This window comes from Musa acuminata, chromosome BXJ1-10 (assembly GCF_036884655.1).
Source record: "Musa acuminata AAA Group cultivar baxijiao chromosome BXJ1-10, Cavendish_Baxijiao_AAA, whole genome shotgun sequence".
NCBI lineage: Eukaryota > Viridiplantae > Streptophyta > Magnoliopsida > Zingiberales > Musaceae > Musa > Musa acuminata.
The window spans coordinates 25,959,200-25,973,634 of NC_088336.1; the positions used below are offsets into that span (position 1 = coordinate 25,959,200).

At 41.9% G+C, this 14,435-nt stretch overlaps 2 protein-coding genes and 1 long non-coding RNA gene across 5 annotated transcripts; 2 read left to right on the forward strand and 1 right to left on the reverse strand.

Moving 5' to 3' along the window:
* Positions 1-104: 104 nt before the first annotated feature.
* LOC103968418 (uncharacterized) lies at positions 105-1,967 on the reverse strand. The gene is made up of 5 exons (XM_009381631.3): positions 1,588-1,967; positions 1,264-1,516; positions 649-807; positions 419-565; positions 105-277 (listed from the first exon to the last, which is right to left on the reverse strand). The coding sequence occupies exons 1-5, from the start codon at positions 1,782-1,784 to the stop codon at positions 158-160; spliced, it is 876 nt and encodes a 291-aa protein (XP_009379906.3). The 5' UTR covers positions 1,785-1,967; the 3' UTR covers positions 105-157.
* A 1,472-nt stretch (positions 1,968-3,439) lies between these two features.
* On the forward strand, positions 3,440-7,484 carry LOC135595778 (uncharacterized). Of its 2 annotated transcripts, none has more exons than XR_010480640.1 (3): positions 3,440-4,006; positions 6,293-6,982; positions 7,105-7,484. It is a non-coding gene; the product is annotated as an uncharacterized LOC135595778 (long non-coding RNA). The 2 variants fall into 2 exon arrangements; XR_010480641.1 differs by having other exon boundaries at positions 7,108-7,484.
* Positions 7,485-8,572: 1,088 nt separating this feature from the next.
* On the forward strand, positions 8,573-13,117 carry LOC135583797 (ankyrin repeat protein SKIP35-like). Of its 2 annotated transcripts, none has more exons than XM_065087151.1 (4): positions 8,573-8,715; positions 9,182-10,224; positions 10,405-10,816; positions 11,680-13,117. In XM_065087151.1, the coding sequence occupies exons 2-4, from the start codon at positions 9,572-9,574 to the stop codon at positions 12,496-12,498; spliced, it is 1,884 nt and encodes a 627-aa protein (XP_064943223.1). In that variant the 5' UTR covers positions 8,573-8,715; positions 9,182-9,571; the 3' UTR covers positions 12,499-13,117. The 2 variants fall into 2 exon arrangements, with proteins under 2 accessions (XP_064943223.1, XP_064943224.1); XM_065087152.1 differs by lacking the exon at positions 8,573-8,715 and adding an exon at positions 8,752-8,896.
* Positions 13,118-14,435: the final 1,318 nt, after the last annotated feature.

Here is a 14,435-nt window from a genome sequence, read left to right on the forward strand (position 1 = left end):
AAAGGAAAATAACATTTTTTTACCATGCATGGTTGACATTCATGGGCATGGTGGATGTCATGGAGATGTGGTAAAGGCTAAACAAGGACATGAGATCAGTAAAATGTCTATCAATACATTTGCTCTTGTGTTTCTTATAAACTGTAGGAATTTACATTCACATTTCTTTCTCCATTGGGGAAGTCTCTGCCAACTTCTTTAGGTTTTCAATGATCATGACCAGCTTTGTGTTGAGCCTGTTGACAAAACACTTTGGCAACCAGCCTGCCGGATCCAACTGCCAAGAACAAGAGAGAAGAAAGAAGAGCAAGTAAGCACACTACATGAATTCCACAAGAAGCTGAACCATAGAACATCAAGAGTATGAAATGATGTTTTGGTGTCTGTGTGTGTAGATAGATATGGATCGTTCGATTGCCTGCACAACATAAGTCACCATGCAAGAGTCGTCTTCAAGCTTCTCCACCACCCACCCCGACTGAAGCAGCAGCCCTCGAATCGCTTTGTTGTTCTTCGGTTGCAGTCCTGCCGCGATCTCCTTCGGCAGAGAAGCCACCGCGACCACCTGCGTGTCATCAACCACAAGGAAAACTATCTAACACATCATGTTCTATCGATCAGCTTGATAGGGTCTTGGAGGCAGCTTACTAGGGTTCCATCATCCAGAGTCTCACGACGCTCGTAGACGATGAACTCTCTCTTCTTGAAGAGCGGCTTCGAGGAGTCTCCAAATCTGAGCCCGATGATGCTGAGGTTGTCATCGAGGTCCTTGATGTGTTTGGCCTCCACCAGGTCCGGATCCCATTGCTGGTGTAGAAAAGAGAAGACACATCATGCAGGTGATTCTTTGATGCAGACAACAAAGTTGATCTTAGCATCATGTATCAGAACCTAGTATTCCTAGATCTGATACAGTCTATTCCTAGTATCCTGATCTGGTTCGACGCATCAAAGGTCAACTGTTCTTGCCAATCGGACGCAACATTGTATTTGATGTCGTCTCGAAGCACAGCCAACAGTGCAAGTTCTTCCGACAACTCTGACTAAGATTCCAGGACATGTCATGTGGACTCCCATGGGAAGATCCAACCAGTTATCGGATCGAGCTTCCCACCTACCGCCTAGTGCCAAGGAATCATCCATGCTGCTGCATGGGATGGCTTGCCACTCTCGTTGAATCCTTGAAGAACTCCTAAAGCTTGGATCCGATGGCGCTTCACGATGCTTGTAGATAACAGAGCATAGCAGAGTGTTTGAGCTCACCTTGGCGGCATCGATGGCAGTGGCGACCACGATGAACTGCTGCGGGGAGACCGAGCGGAGCAGCCAACGGCTTCTGAAGACGTGGAGAGAGCCCGCGCTCCGCTTCGATATCTCCACGCCGTTCTGAAACGCAAAGACCTTCCAGCCATCGCCACCTCCGGCCCGGCTGGACTCCGACGCCGACAAGAGCTCCTGAATGCATCGCTCGCTCGCGTACGTCACGTACCTCCTCAAGGAATCCTCGCTTACAGACCTTGCAGGAAACCCAGAGCAGATCAGTGTGGGCAGAAGAAGCTGGTAATGGTGTCAGGTCGCGAGGATTACCAGGAGCGAGAACAAGATGAAGCAGTCACTGGAGAGGAAGTGTTGCTCATCGTGTCAGGTGGCGGTGGGTGCGGAGGGAGAGAGAGCGGGGCATATCCCGGGAGCTTTAAAGCGAGGAGCCATGGAGGCGAGGGGAAGGGATGGAAGTGGGCAGGTAGTGATTGGGGCACATGCAGTGCCAGTGCAGTCACCTCCATGATTGGCCCCAGCTGCACGTGCTCTCCCCACGCAGGGGCATTAAAGATGGCTTCTTTTCTTTAAAGCAGGGAGAGGGAAGGGTGGGGAAGACGGAGCACATGGACTGCTGGTGGCCAGACATGGAAGGAAGCAAATAGAGGGCAGATGAGCCCGAGAACTAGTGGCGCCATTGATGCTCTCCGGAGCTCTGCGCATGCTCTGCGGGAAGGGGAGTTTTGGTGGGGCAAATCCACTCTGGTGGGCCGGAGCCCCCCCCCACATCTCCCCGGTGCATGCGGTCTTCTCTGTTGATGCCTTGAAGCGGATGGACTCTTGAGATTTGATGGGTCTGCTTGATGTGATGCTAAATGCTCGGATCAGTGGAATGAGTGAATGCTTTTCTACCGATTTACTCAACATTAGGAGGAAGAAAAGAAAGATACTGTGCTTTCAACATGGAAGAAAACACATTCATCAGCTTCAAGGAAAAGTGAGTCTCATCATTTCTGTGATGATTAGTGGCAGTATCAGTTTAAAAGTGGCCAAGCGAAGAAGAACACCTCAGTTTCTTTCCATTAAATATTATCCATCAACATCTGTCATCCTACCTGGATTTAATGCTAGGTTTTCCAGTCAAACATACTGAATAAGATCGAGTTCAAAGGATTTAATATCAAGATGATGCAGATCTGCCATCACACTGTGACCAGTGCAATAGATGGCTAATTATGAGGATGAATCCACAGCTTGTAAAACATATCCAATCTTTTGGATCTTGACTAACGATTTTAAATATTGGAAATACCTTAAGATTGATCAAATATACAAACCATAACCCAAGCTGTCAAACTCAGATCTAAAGAGCTGCTGCTGCTCTTATCACTCTGCTACCTAAAATGACTAAGAACCCAGTAAAAGACAGCTGATAGAAGGAGATGTCTACATACATGATCTGATCTTGCCTCCCAAACATTTCAGCATCATGCTTTGCAAAACATCACCTCAGATTCTACTTTTGAGGAGAAACCATCATTAACTTCCTGTTTATGTTGGAAATCTGTGGAGCAAGCCATGATCAGCGAGCACTGGGTGTCCACCTTTGGAGGATAAGAACAGGTAGCAGCGACCAGAATGGTCCAAGAGGAACTGCTCCACCAAAAGCTAACTGCAGCTTCCTTTCCTTGGAAGTACAAGAACCATCCAGGTCTGGGAAAAAGAAGAAGGTGCTTTCTTGCACCAGAAACATGGACAATCATGGAGACCGAAGTGGATAACAGGTGTGAGGACTCCTAGTTTGTGAGGACGGGAGGATCTCAGCTTTACAGCCATTGGAGAGATCACAGTTCATAATAGGCAAGATAGTCTGTTGACATCGCCCATGTTCCTGTGAGGAGGAAACAGGAGCAGTGGGAGCTCCTGTAATCATCATATGCTTATATGCTGGGGTTGATGATGATCCTTTTGTATTCTTTAAATGAGAACAACTTGTTTGGAGATCAACTTATTTGGAGGACAAGAAATTTAATTTACTGTTGAGCTATTTAATCTGCAATAGAACATATCATACAGTTTTGTCGTAGAGAAGAAGGCACAATGTGAGCCAAACCATCCATCCCACCTCAATGCAATTAAAGCGAATCTATATGACACCAATTCCCACAAATAATTTTCTCTTAATCGTTCTCTAATATATATAATATTGTTCAAGTAAGTTTTAGGTTATGACATCAGCTTTGGATCCTCTTCCGGTTGCTTTGATCGACGCCGACGCGGCGCGCAAGTCGCTCATAGTTGTCAGATGCGGACTCCGTCGAGGCAGAAGTTGCAGATCCTCGTTCTTCCTAAGTTTCAAGAAAATCTGTTGTTTGTGATCTTTGAATCCTCGTCTGGGTTCCTGGAATCGTACCAATCGTATTAAAGTTGCGATCTTTTTGATATTTCGATGTCGACCCGATTAAGGGTTTCTCTCTCCGTGGCCCCTGCTCGAGGAGAAGAACCTGAATCATCTTCGTCGAATCTGATAACTTGTGGTAGGTAGAGGCGACAAATGAAGATGCGTCGATGCATGCGTGTTGGACCTGCAATTGGTGATGAAGGCAGTGCCGTGGTCGGGGATGCTACTGAGCGTTTGGACCATTTCGTGGACGAGCTGAGGAGGAATAGAAGTGGTATGCATGTGGAATCTCCATTTACTGCTTCAAATGCTGGGAGCCTGGTGCTGCAGATGGATTCAACAGGACTTGTATGTTTCTTATCACTTTGGCCTTGGTCTTCTCATTTACCTAATTATGTTGTTGGCATTTACAGCTGCAATTTCTTCATCCTGTGTTATGAGGTATCTGCTTAAGATTAATTTCAATACATGGGTACATATAATGGTTAACTTTGATCTAACTGCTGTTGATTCTTATCTAATTCCAAGAAAATTCATGTTCTTGAGATACTTTTATGCTGCAGACTAAGCCTTAGGATAAAGATCCATTAATTAATTGGCTAGCTTTCCGGTGTGTGCATACCAAAATAAATGCTGGTGGGTGGAAGAAAAAGAATCCATTCTTCATATTCTTCCAAAAATTCGTGATTGAATTGTGACTTCAGGTTGAGTGAGAACTTTATAATAAATACTAGGTTAACCTTTTTTTTTTTTTTTTTGCTGTGCTTGTTACTATGAACTCTAATTAAGCCTCGGTCTTTAGTTTGACACAAGAGATTCTGATTCCTTTTGTTGCTAAAACCTAGGCTGGGGGGTTTGTTTAATCTGCTTATTTGTGCCTTTGAAATGAACAAGCTCCCTCTGTTATAGCTTGTTCATTTCCTCCAATCTAGATTCTCCCAAATTTAAGTGTTTTTCTACTACATCCTGTGAGTTATAGCTTTCTATCGGACATGTTTTACCTTTTAGGCCTCAAGGAAGTTCCTCTTTATGTCTGATTTTGCTTGGTTAGGAATTTGGCACCAACTTTGGATGGTTCACTTGTGTGATAGTCCTGCTATTAACATTTTCCAAATCTTTTATGGAACCTACTTAAGCTTTAATGTGCCTCTATAGGTGGCCTCATATTTGTGGGTAAGGTATTTGATGATGGTTATAATCACAATGATTTTTCGCGATGGAAGGTATAGGCAATGTACATGATTTTGATGGATAGGGGTATCGTAATGCACAAGGCCATACAGCTACTGGCCAACGGCTTCCATTTGAATTTTAAGCTTGTATGCTCAGACAAGGATCAATTTTTCGTCTGTAAAACTTTCAGAGTTTGAATGTGTGCTAGCGAGCAGTGACAAAGTAAGTAGCTTTAGGCTTGAGGAAAATTCCTTGTTAAACAATGCTTTCTGTGATGCAGATAATGTATGATTTTGATTCAAGCTGTCTTCATTGTTCACAGACTTGTAATCTGGTATACTGCAACATATTCAGCTCATGAAACCAAAGTATTTCTTATTCTCATATCTGATTGATTAGTTCTGATTCATTAGTTGCTGGTCTCTAATGTGATCATACAGTTCCTGCATAGCTATAGTGCCTTAGCACTCTATGCCATTGTCAGTCAGGTGAACTGTAGCCTCAGTCACTTCCGTCTTCCCTCTTAGATAGCCGAGTCATTGCGATCTGAATCTTCTTTGAAAAGTCCAGATGAGGAGTTCATTCGACAAGGCTATATTTGCTGAGAATGTTCAAGCAGGCCTCTTGGGTTGCGCTGAGGGGGCAAGGAAGAACACAACAAACAGTAAAGTAATCAGAATGTGTATCAAACACCTTGGTGCCAGGAAACATCAGGTCTGCAAGTTTCAGAATGTGGTTCTCCAGGATGCTTCTGCAGCTGGAGGTCGGAATGCCGACATTACTGTAATAGGATTTTACATACTACCTGACAATGGGAAATATACGAAGCAACATAAAATCTTAGTGTTCTATAGAAGTCGAGCTGCATAGAGCACTAGTACATCAGAAGAACATTAGTATTCTATGATTTAAGACATCAAAATCTTTGCTGCAGTCGAGCAGTGGAGAGGTTGGAAACCGATAACTTGAGCTCAAAAAGGTTGATAGACATTGGCAGTCTATCGGCTTCGAAGTATATCAGAAGAAGCCTTTAGTTTCTTCTGGCAAGAGAGTAAGTGTCTTGGGAGTGAGGATGCATGGTACAACAAGGAACAAAACCGAGAAAGAAGGAGAAGCTTGATGAAACTAAACCAATTAAAACTTGATCGGTTGATATAAGTGAACCAGGGCAAGGAGTACAGGCAAGGCTTTCATGCATTACTTTCTGTGTTCTTCCTGGATGATGGAAGCTTCATGAGTTGTCAACTGTTCTTCAGTCTATCTTGACTTGTATCATTCAGTAAGTAAAATGTTCTGACAGAAAAATGAGTAATTTTTTGCCTGATTGTAGCTCGAGGATGGCATCATTTCTTTATCAACCATTGACTTGACTCTGCAGGAATTAGCATGTTTCCAGGGCCAGAAAAATGATTCATCTCTCTTATTAACAACATCTCTTTCTTCTGCTAATTGTGCTTGCAGAATGTTGATGGAATCTAATATCAAGTGGAGCAGCACTTGCCAACATGGTGGCCATGTACTCTTACCTGCTTTAGTGTCACATAAAACAAGGTTATGTTGTCATGACCTACTCTGTAAACTCTTCCAACCCATGATTCCATCTTTTCTTGAATTATATTGCAATAACCATGGATTAAGAGCACAATGTGAAACCGTGTTTCATTCACAGTGACACTCAAAGTCTATCTGAAGGACCATAATACTTTTGTTTCTGTACGCTAGTCCGAATCAGCAGCATCATAGACAGCATCATAAACTATGTTTTCGCACTAAAAGTTGAGTACAGCGAGAAGCAGTCAAGTCATATGATTAGTGGATTGTGCTAATGGAGGATTAATTCCACAAGGAGCATGTGCCAGTACTGCCAAGGTTCTTTCATTTGGTTGTTCAGATGGGGACACTGCCAATGTTAGTTGAGAAATCTGTCTCAAGCTCAATCATTGCACGCAAGAACCGATTCCGATAGTAAACCTACCTATTATCAGTGTGCAGTGGACCCAATACAATTCACCTTTTGAGAAGGAGCTAAACTGGTTTTTTCCTTCTGAATTCTTTGAATTCATCAGTATGTGAGAGGGAGAGAGGGGTGGTTTGCTTGTTACTTCATGTTGCCAGTAGGATCCTCTTATTTCTCCTTGGAACTCTTCTCAGGTATGCTTCTTTGACATCTCCTTTTCTCTTTGCCAGTCCTTGAATCAATCATTCTTAGACTGAGGAAACCAAATTCCATGTTCCCAACTACATGCCAGCTAATAGTATTTTATCTGATGCAGCAGTCTCAGGTTAAGATGGATCAAATTCCATCCCTCTTTCTGCCAAACATTCTTTAGCAGGAAGTATTTGTTTGCATGCAATCCACGCAGGATTGAGATGCCAGATTCCCTTCCATGGTTGCTGATTAGGATCGTCTTCCTTCCACCTCTGCAAGCTTGAAACCATCTTTTGCGCTGTGCCAAACAAAACTAGCAGACAGGCATCCGATCCCCATGTTATGGATCTGTTCTGCCTCAGAAGAACAAGGATTGCATGAAATGAGCTGCCTCTTTCCAGCTTTTGGTTCAGAGGTTGTTCATGGAACTTGGCTTCACTATGTATTGATCACAAGGGGTCTGATCCAGTAGAAGTATTTATTTTTTTTTACGGTACCTTAAAATATTGATCTGATACCAATTTTGAGAATATATCAAGTCGGATTGATATATACCGTCCATTACTTATCAAAATTAATAAAAAAATAATTTAACATATTGAATTCAATTTCAATTGAAGTTAATTTTTCTAGTATTTGTGTCTATCAAACTACATAAATAAAAAATTTATTTTTTAGGAAAAAAATTATACATCATTAATATCAAAACTGATCCCATATGACTCATTCACTCATACTTGATGCTGAATGTTTGCAACTCAATGAATAAGAGGTTTGAATTGAGAATGTTAGAAATTATACTTGAAAGATTTTTTATTATATAATAAATAATTAAAAGAATATTTTTTATATTAAAAATATTTTTTTTCTAAACCTATATACCATTGTGGTAAGTTTAAATGATTGGACTCCTTAGTGTTATATATATATATATATATATATATATATATATATATATATATATATATATATAGAGAGAGAGAGAGAGAGAGAGAGAGAGAGAGAGAGAGAGAGAGAGATTAAGGAGACCCATGGGATTCCAATTATAGTTGTGCTTGGCTAATGTGCATTTTTGATTAGTGCCAATAAGAATGACAGTGGCTAATAATAGAGTCCATGGAGTTTAACTTAGAGATCCTTTGTTTTTTAGGGACAAGTAAACAGATCTATGTTGGGGTGGGAGTTTATGTGGACAGGGGATTTGATGGCTGTGGATGAAGTAGGGTTTCATGAGAGAGAAAAAAGGTAAAAAAAAAAAAAAGGAAAAAAGAAATTACTCTCTTTTAGAGAAGAGAGAGAGAGAGAGAGAGAGAGAGAGAGAGGGGGGTGGAAATCATTCCAATGATTGAAGTGGGCCTCACGGCACCCGATGAAGGGTCCCACCACACAAAAAGAAACGTGTGTGTGTGTGTGTGTGTGTGCGCGTGCGGTGACCGTCGTTTTCATGTGGTGATATAAAAGAAAAAAAGGGGGAAAATTAAAAACATTTCTCACATGTATGACCTATGAATAAAATTATATATACATATAAAAAAATTTTAGTTTATTTCTAGAGGCTGGAAATGAATACGAAAAAGGGGGAAAAAGGAAAAACAAGACGATAAAAAGGGTCGCGTCTCCCTGTCCGAGGAGAGTTCCATGGACGCTGGGACCGAGCTCCCTCTCTCTCTCCCTCTCCCTCTCCCTCTCTTTCCCCCACCTCCTCTTCCTCCCCTCTCAGTCCCATGCCTTCAAGGTTGGCCTCTAGCCCCTCCTTTTTCTCTTTCTCTTGTTTTTTTCTTCCTCTTTTATTCCCTCTGGGATCATCTCTGCCAGTCTGCGCTCATTTGCTGCTGCTGTCTGCCCATTTTTCTCCACCGTCGCTGCACTAAAACTAAAAACCGCATCTTTTTTTTTGTTGGTTTTTCTTCTCGATGGTATGATCATGTGTTCTGCCATCGTGAAAGATCCATTTTTGATCTTTGTTTGGGGCTTTTATGGTGGTTATTGCGAATCGGATCCTTGTTTCGGGTTTTGATTTTTTCGTTTCTTTTTTCCTTCGTTACTGCATCACGGAACGGTTATTGTATTGGCTTTTCTGCTCGCTTGTTATGGTCATGGATTTTGTCGTCATAAAAATCCCTATTTTGAAGATTATGGTGTTTGGGATGTGTCCGATTCTCGTTTCAGGCCTTTTATGCTTTTTGTTCTTTCTTTTGCAGGTGCCGTAGTGGATCTAGCTTTTTGGTGTTGAAGAGTATTAGGGTTCTTAGAATGGCCCGCGCAGCCCGATCAGCTCCCTCACCTCGTTGAGGATTGATGATGTTGTCCGGTGGCTGTGCTTCTTTGATGGCGGAAACGTGGTGGAGGGGGGTCGAATCGGTTGTTATAGCTTGAGATTTTCCGGTTCTTGGGGTGGATTTGTGAATTGTTGGTTCTTATTGATGCATAAGCTGTGAAAAATTGCCCTTTAGATTTTGGTCTTGAAAGGCGTTGATTCGATGCTGCTGCTTATTGGAATGGGGGATTTGACTGAAAGAACTGGATCTGGTTGCAAAATATTGGGTTCTTGTTGGGAAAAGCGGCTGATGAATTGTTTGGTTTTGTGAAAGATGGAGGGAGAGAACACCATCGTGACGGTCGATGAGAAGGATCATGTGCATTTGGTGAAAGAGTCTCAACCAGAGGATATCTTGTGCTCGGAGATGGAAATGGATGAGAACGAGAACGGTGTCATTGGTTGCGCAGATGGTAGCGCTGGTTTTGAGGGCGAGATGGGTGAGGAAAGCAATGTTGTTTTCTCAAGGGAGGCTCCTATACTGACAAAGGGCTCTCTCATCTCCAAAGGTCATTGCTGTGGCAGCAAGGTCAGATCGAAATCCTCCGAGTTGATGGAGTCTGAAATCCAAAGGAAGGACAAAAATAAGCAGGAGAAAAAACTCAGTAGGCAGGAGAGGATTGAGCTTGGTCGCTTGTTTCAGGGTGCAGTGAGTTCTCAGGATTTAGAGCTTGCTGAGAACCTGATTCTGTTGGCTGATCCACTGACTCTCAATGATATGCTGTGCATAGCATTAGACTCTATATGGTTCCTGACAACTCGGCAAGAACTGAATGGTATTACTGGCCTGATTAAGAAGATTGTTGCCAATGGAGCGAATGACTTCACAAGGGCGGCCCTCAGGACTTCGTTTTTGGCTTCATGTGTTTCTGCATGTCAGAGCAAAACCATGAGTTTGGCTGATACAGTGGGCATCATGGCCCATAGGTAATTGTGATTCCTTTGCATGATCTCCTTTGATAGCTCATGGAAACTTCAAAGAACTCATGCATCTGCATCGGTGAAAATTTTCACTTGGGTTACTACTTTGCATTCTCTTATAGTAGGTAAAGTTGCATCATGTTCCATAAATAATGTACTTTTGCCCATGCCATCCTTTTTTGTCAGGTTGCATGAGCGTCTTCAAGAATGCCACGGTGATGAGGTTTTGAAGGCAGAAGCAGGTGCAAAGGTCCAGAAGTTCACAGAATGGGCCTTGAAGTGCATCGGAGTTCACTCTCGGTGCCAGGAGAATAAGGGCAGAAGGAGCCACAGCACAATTCTCGAAGTCCAACTTCAGTTGTCAGCTTTTAAGAACTTTTTAGATCTTGCTGGCAACAACCTTACAGGAAAGGATTTTACTGAAGCTTTTGATGCAGCATGCTTCCCTTTGACTCTCTTCTCTACATCTGGAATCTCAGCAACTGTAATACAAGGATTACTGGGAATGCTAGTTGAGGGCGGTGCAGATAATGTAAACCAATGCTTTCTTGAAGCTTCAAGATTTGGAAGTACAGAGCTCGTACGAATTTTACTACAGGTATTCATTTACTTCCAGTTTCACAGTGCAGATAATAATTTCCGAGTTTTTTATCAATTAAGTTTGGTTGCCAGTGAATTGGGCTGTGCAATGATAACCCAAGCTTCAGCTGCATTTTGGTTATTTATATGTTTGTTGGTTATTTAATAACTCTAAACAATTTCAAGTAGATACCAACATAGGACAAATAGAGAAGGCCGAAAATAGAAAGCCGAAACCTGCTGCCTATCATGATTGTGCCTACAAGGATGATTTTGGATTTTTTTACTAAAGATTGATGATCTACATTATAGAATCTGAATTATGGTTCGCTAGAATGAGGTTGTATAATGCATACCTGAAAATCATCTGCCCTCACCGGTGGATGAACTTTCTGTCATTCTTGTGTCAACCAGCCTTTGGCTGTTGTGCAGGTAATGAAAACAAGATAGTATATATTTAACATACAGTAAGTTAAAAATCATTTTGTACTTTTTACTTTTCAGACAGGTGTTCTAGTAATGAAAACAAGATAGTATATATTTAGCATACAGCAAGTTAAAACTCATTTTGTACTTTTGCTTTTCATACAGGTGTTCTAGTATTAAACTGGATACGTGTTTGTTTTCTAGTTACCATACTTGATGGATCTTGGTTTTTGAGAGTAACTTTAGCATACTTACCAGAGAAACATTGGGCAAGTTTGTTCTCTTCCCCCAAACAGCCTTTGGATCTTGCCCCATGTTTCTAGTGAGTTTATCATGCTTACCAGAAAACAAACTTCCTTTGAGCAATCTTTCTACTGAAAGAAACAACAATAACTTTTTATACAGAAAAAGGTGTCCGAGCAACTCTTCCTAATTTCATTGTGTTTCTTCCCCCAGATTGCTCAGAGGAACAGCTTGGATATCGACGTTGATCTTGCCCTAGGCTTTGCCTCTCACTACTGTAAAATTGGAACCATGGAGTGTTTGGTTGAAGAAGGGAATGCTGCGGCCTTCCTGGGTCCTTTGATGCGAGCAGCTGAGAGGGGCTGCATGCAGGTAGTTCAATGGTTTGTTGACCGGGGATGTAGGGACATGGAACTATGCCTTGCCCTTACTGCCGCCGCCTCTAGCAGCCAGGTGGGAATTGCATCTTACCTTCTCCCACACATCCCGCAGCATGTCCTAGCTGCCCTGAGCATCGAGGTCCTAAAGGCAGCAGGTGAGAGAAGCAGCGGGTCTCTGGATGGCGTTGCATTCCTTCTCCGCAACAACTTCCTTGGCGACCCCACAGCAACATATGCTGTGGCCGACAGCATTGCGAGGTCCAGTGATGAGGCCGTGGCCCCTAATCTGAGAGCTTTTCTGAAGGAACACTGGTCCGAGGCAGCTTATGCTGAGGGCTTGAGCTATGGGCAAAATCACTATGTGAATTTTATGAGGATTCTGAGAAGGGGTGGTTCACCCATCTGTCTCAAGGACCTTCCGCCACCCCTGGTGACTGCGATAGCATACTTGCCACTATACAGAGAGTGTCGGGAGAAGGGTGGGCAGTTGTTGCCACAAAAACTGAGAGGACAGCTTGTGGAGGCAGCTAGTAGGGTTGGCGGAAGGCCGGTGGAGAAGAATAGCCAGGCAAGAGAGCTTCTCGCAATTTTGGAGCAGCACCTTCCTACCTTCTTTCTGCAACTTCCAAACATCGGTAGCACCCTATTATAGGTAATTGATAGAACACAGAATCATGGAACAGTAAATATGTCTTTTCTCAGCCCCCTATAGCTCTGGGCACTCTGTGCTTGTTTCCTGTTCCATGCTTTTGCATCGAGAGTTGCATGGATACCCAACATTCGTCTGAAACATTCTAATGGTAAGCCAAGCGAGGATTTACCTTGGAAAAGTGCTCATCGGATTAGTTTTGAGCATTGTTGTTTTGGTCTTATCCGCATATATATGGCGGCACCGCATCTCGATTGATTGAAACACTCAGTTTGTTTTCGAAATATACCCTAAACTAAAGTCAAAATTTCTTGCTCAGGACCCCATTGCAGAGGACTTGGTATTCACCATCATACCTAGTTGAATCTGCTGTTTGTAACCAAAGTGCAATAGTAGTATTTGGGCATTCTCCTAAATCCCTTGTCATCTTTAGCAGTTGTAATCAGTGTTTTGTTTCCAGAGCAAGAGTTGATCCATCAAGCCCTCAGTTTATCTGGTCATTGATTGGACCAGTGGGTTTTCGATCACTGATAAAATTTCTCAAACAGGTTTTATGTTTTTTTTTCCCTGTATTATTAATTCAATCAAGGAGGTGATGAGTGATTACTACTTATGCTGTTTACATGTATTATTGAATCATTCCTTGTCCATTATCTTGTAGTGAGGTTTTCTTTCCACCTTAAAACCTTTGTAGATGGATTGTTTACCATCCACTGAGTAATCTCTAATCTTTACCATCTTCTAAATTCTTATGTGCCAAAGATTTGTTTCATTCCTTGTCCATCTCTAGAATACTTTGTTTGATCAACCTTGTTTCTTTGTATTTGCAAAAGATATTGACTCAGATCATTATGCTTTTACAAACCGCTATCAGCCAAGCCAGTCTTCATATGATTGTAGGCCACATAAAACAATTATGTTGGGAACTTCCTTGTACTGTTGATCATGTATTTGGACTGTGAATCTTTTTGGGAAATATTTCAAGCCAATATTCATATCTTCAACAAAGAATATATATATATATATATATGAAATCGATATAAAATAATTTAACTCTTTCTATGGAATTCGACAATATAATCTCCTATCTTCAAGTGAAGAAGAGAAGAGTTATCTCCTCAAATAGTAATGATTGGAAGCACTTTTTTTTACGTTATAATATTTTGAAAACCAAAAAACTCGATGATATGAATACATAAAATAAGATTTCTTCACTTTTATCATCTTTGTCTTCCTTGTAAACGTATGTTTAAGAGAATGTAGTGTTTTGATCGAAAATTTTACTTCTTTTATGTCTATGGAGTATTCCACAAAAGCTAATATATATAACCACTAATATGACAGCTTTTAGAATTTTCAGTCAGAACCAATTTATCCTTAAAAAATGTTTAATGAATATTATCATCAGCACCACCGAGTTTCCAATGCTTCCATTGTGTATTTTTGCAAGATTATACCTCTCTAGCAAGAGCTGATGATGGTTTTTAGTTAACAAGAACAAACAGTTGCTCCATGAAAGATGATCATTCATATCAGATGAGAGAGAGAGAGAGAGAGAGAGAGAGAGAGAGAGATGACTTGCTCACAGAGGGGTTACAAGCTTTCTTACATCAGAGGGTATGCATGCCAAGACCATGAGCAAAACAAGTATGCCCGAGGGAAGTAGGAGCACCACCAGAGGTGGAGGAGGCAACGAAGGCAGCATCACAGGAAGTAGCAGCAGTGAGGCAGCAAGGCAAAGCAGCAACAAGAAAGACTCGGCACTGAAGTACTTTGGAGGTGAAGCTCCTCTACACTCGGTTCTCGAATCAGTTGTGAACCCATCCTTCCTCGCTCTTCCTTCCATTGCAGCAACCCAGCAAAGCTCGTCAAACTGGCCTTCTCGTGCACGTGGCTATATCTTGACACACAAATAAGAGATATTAGAGCAACGATCAATG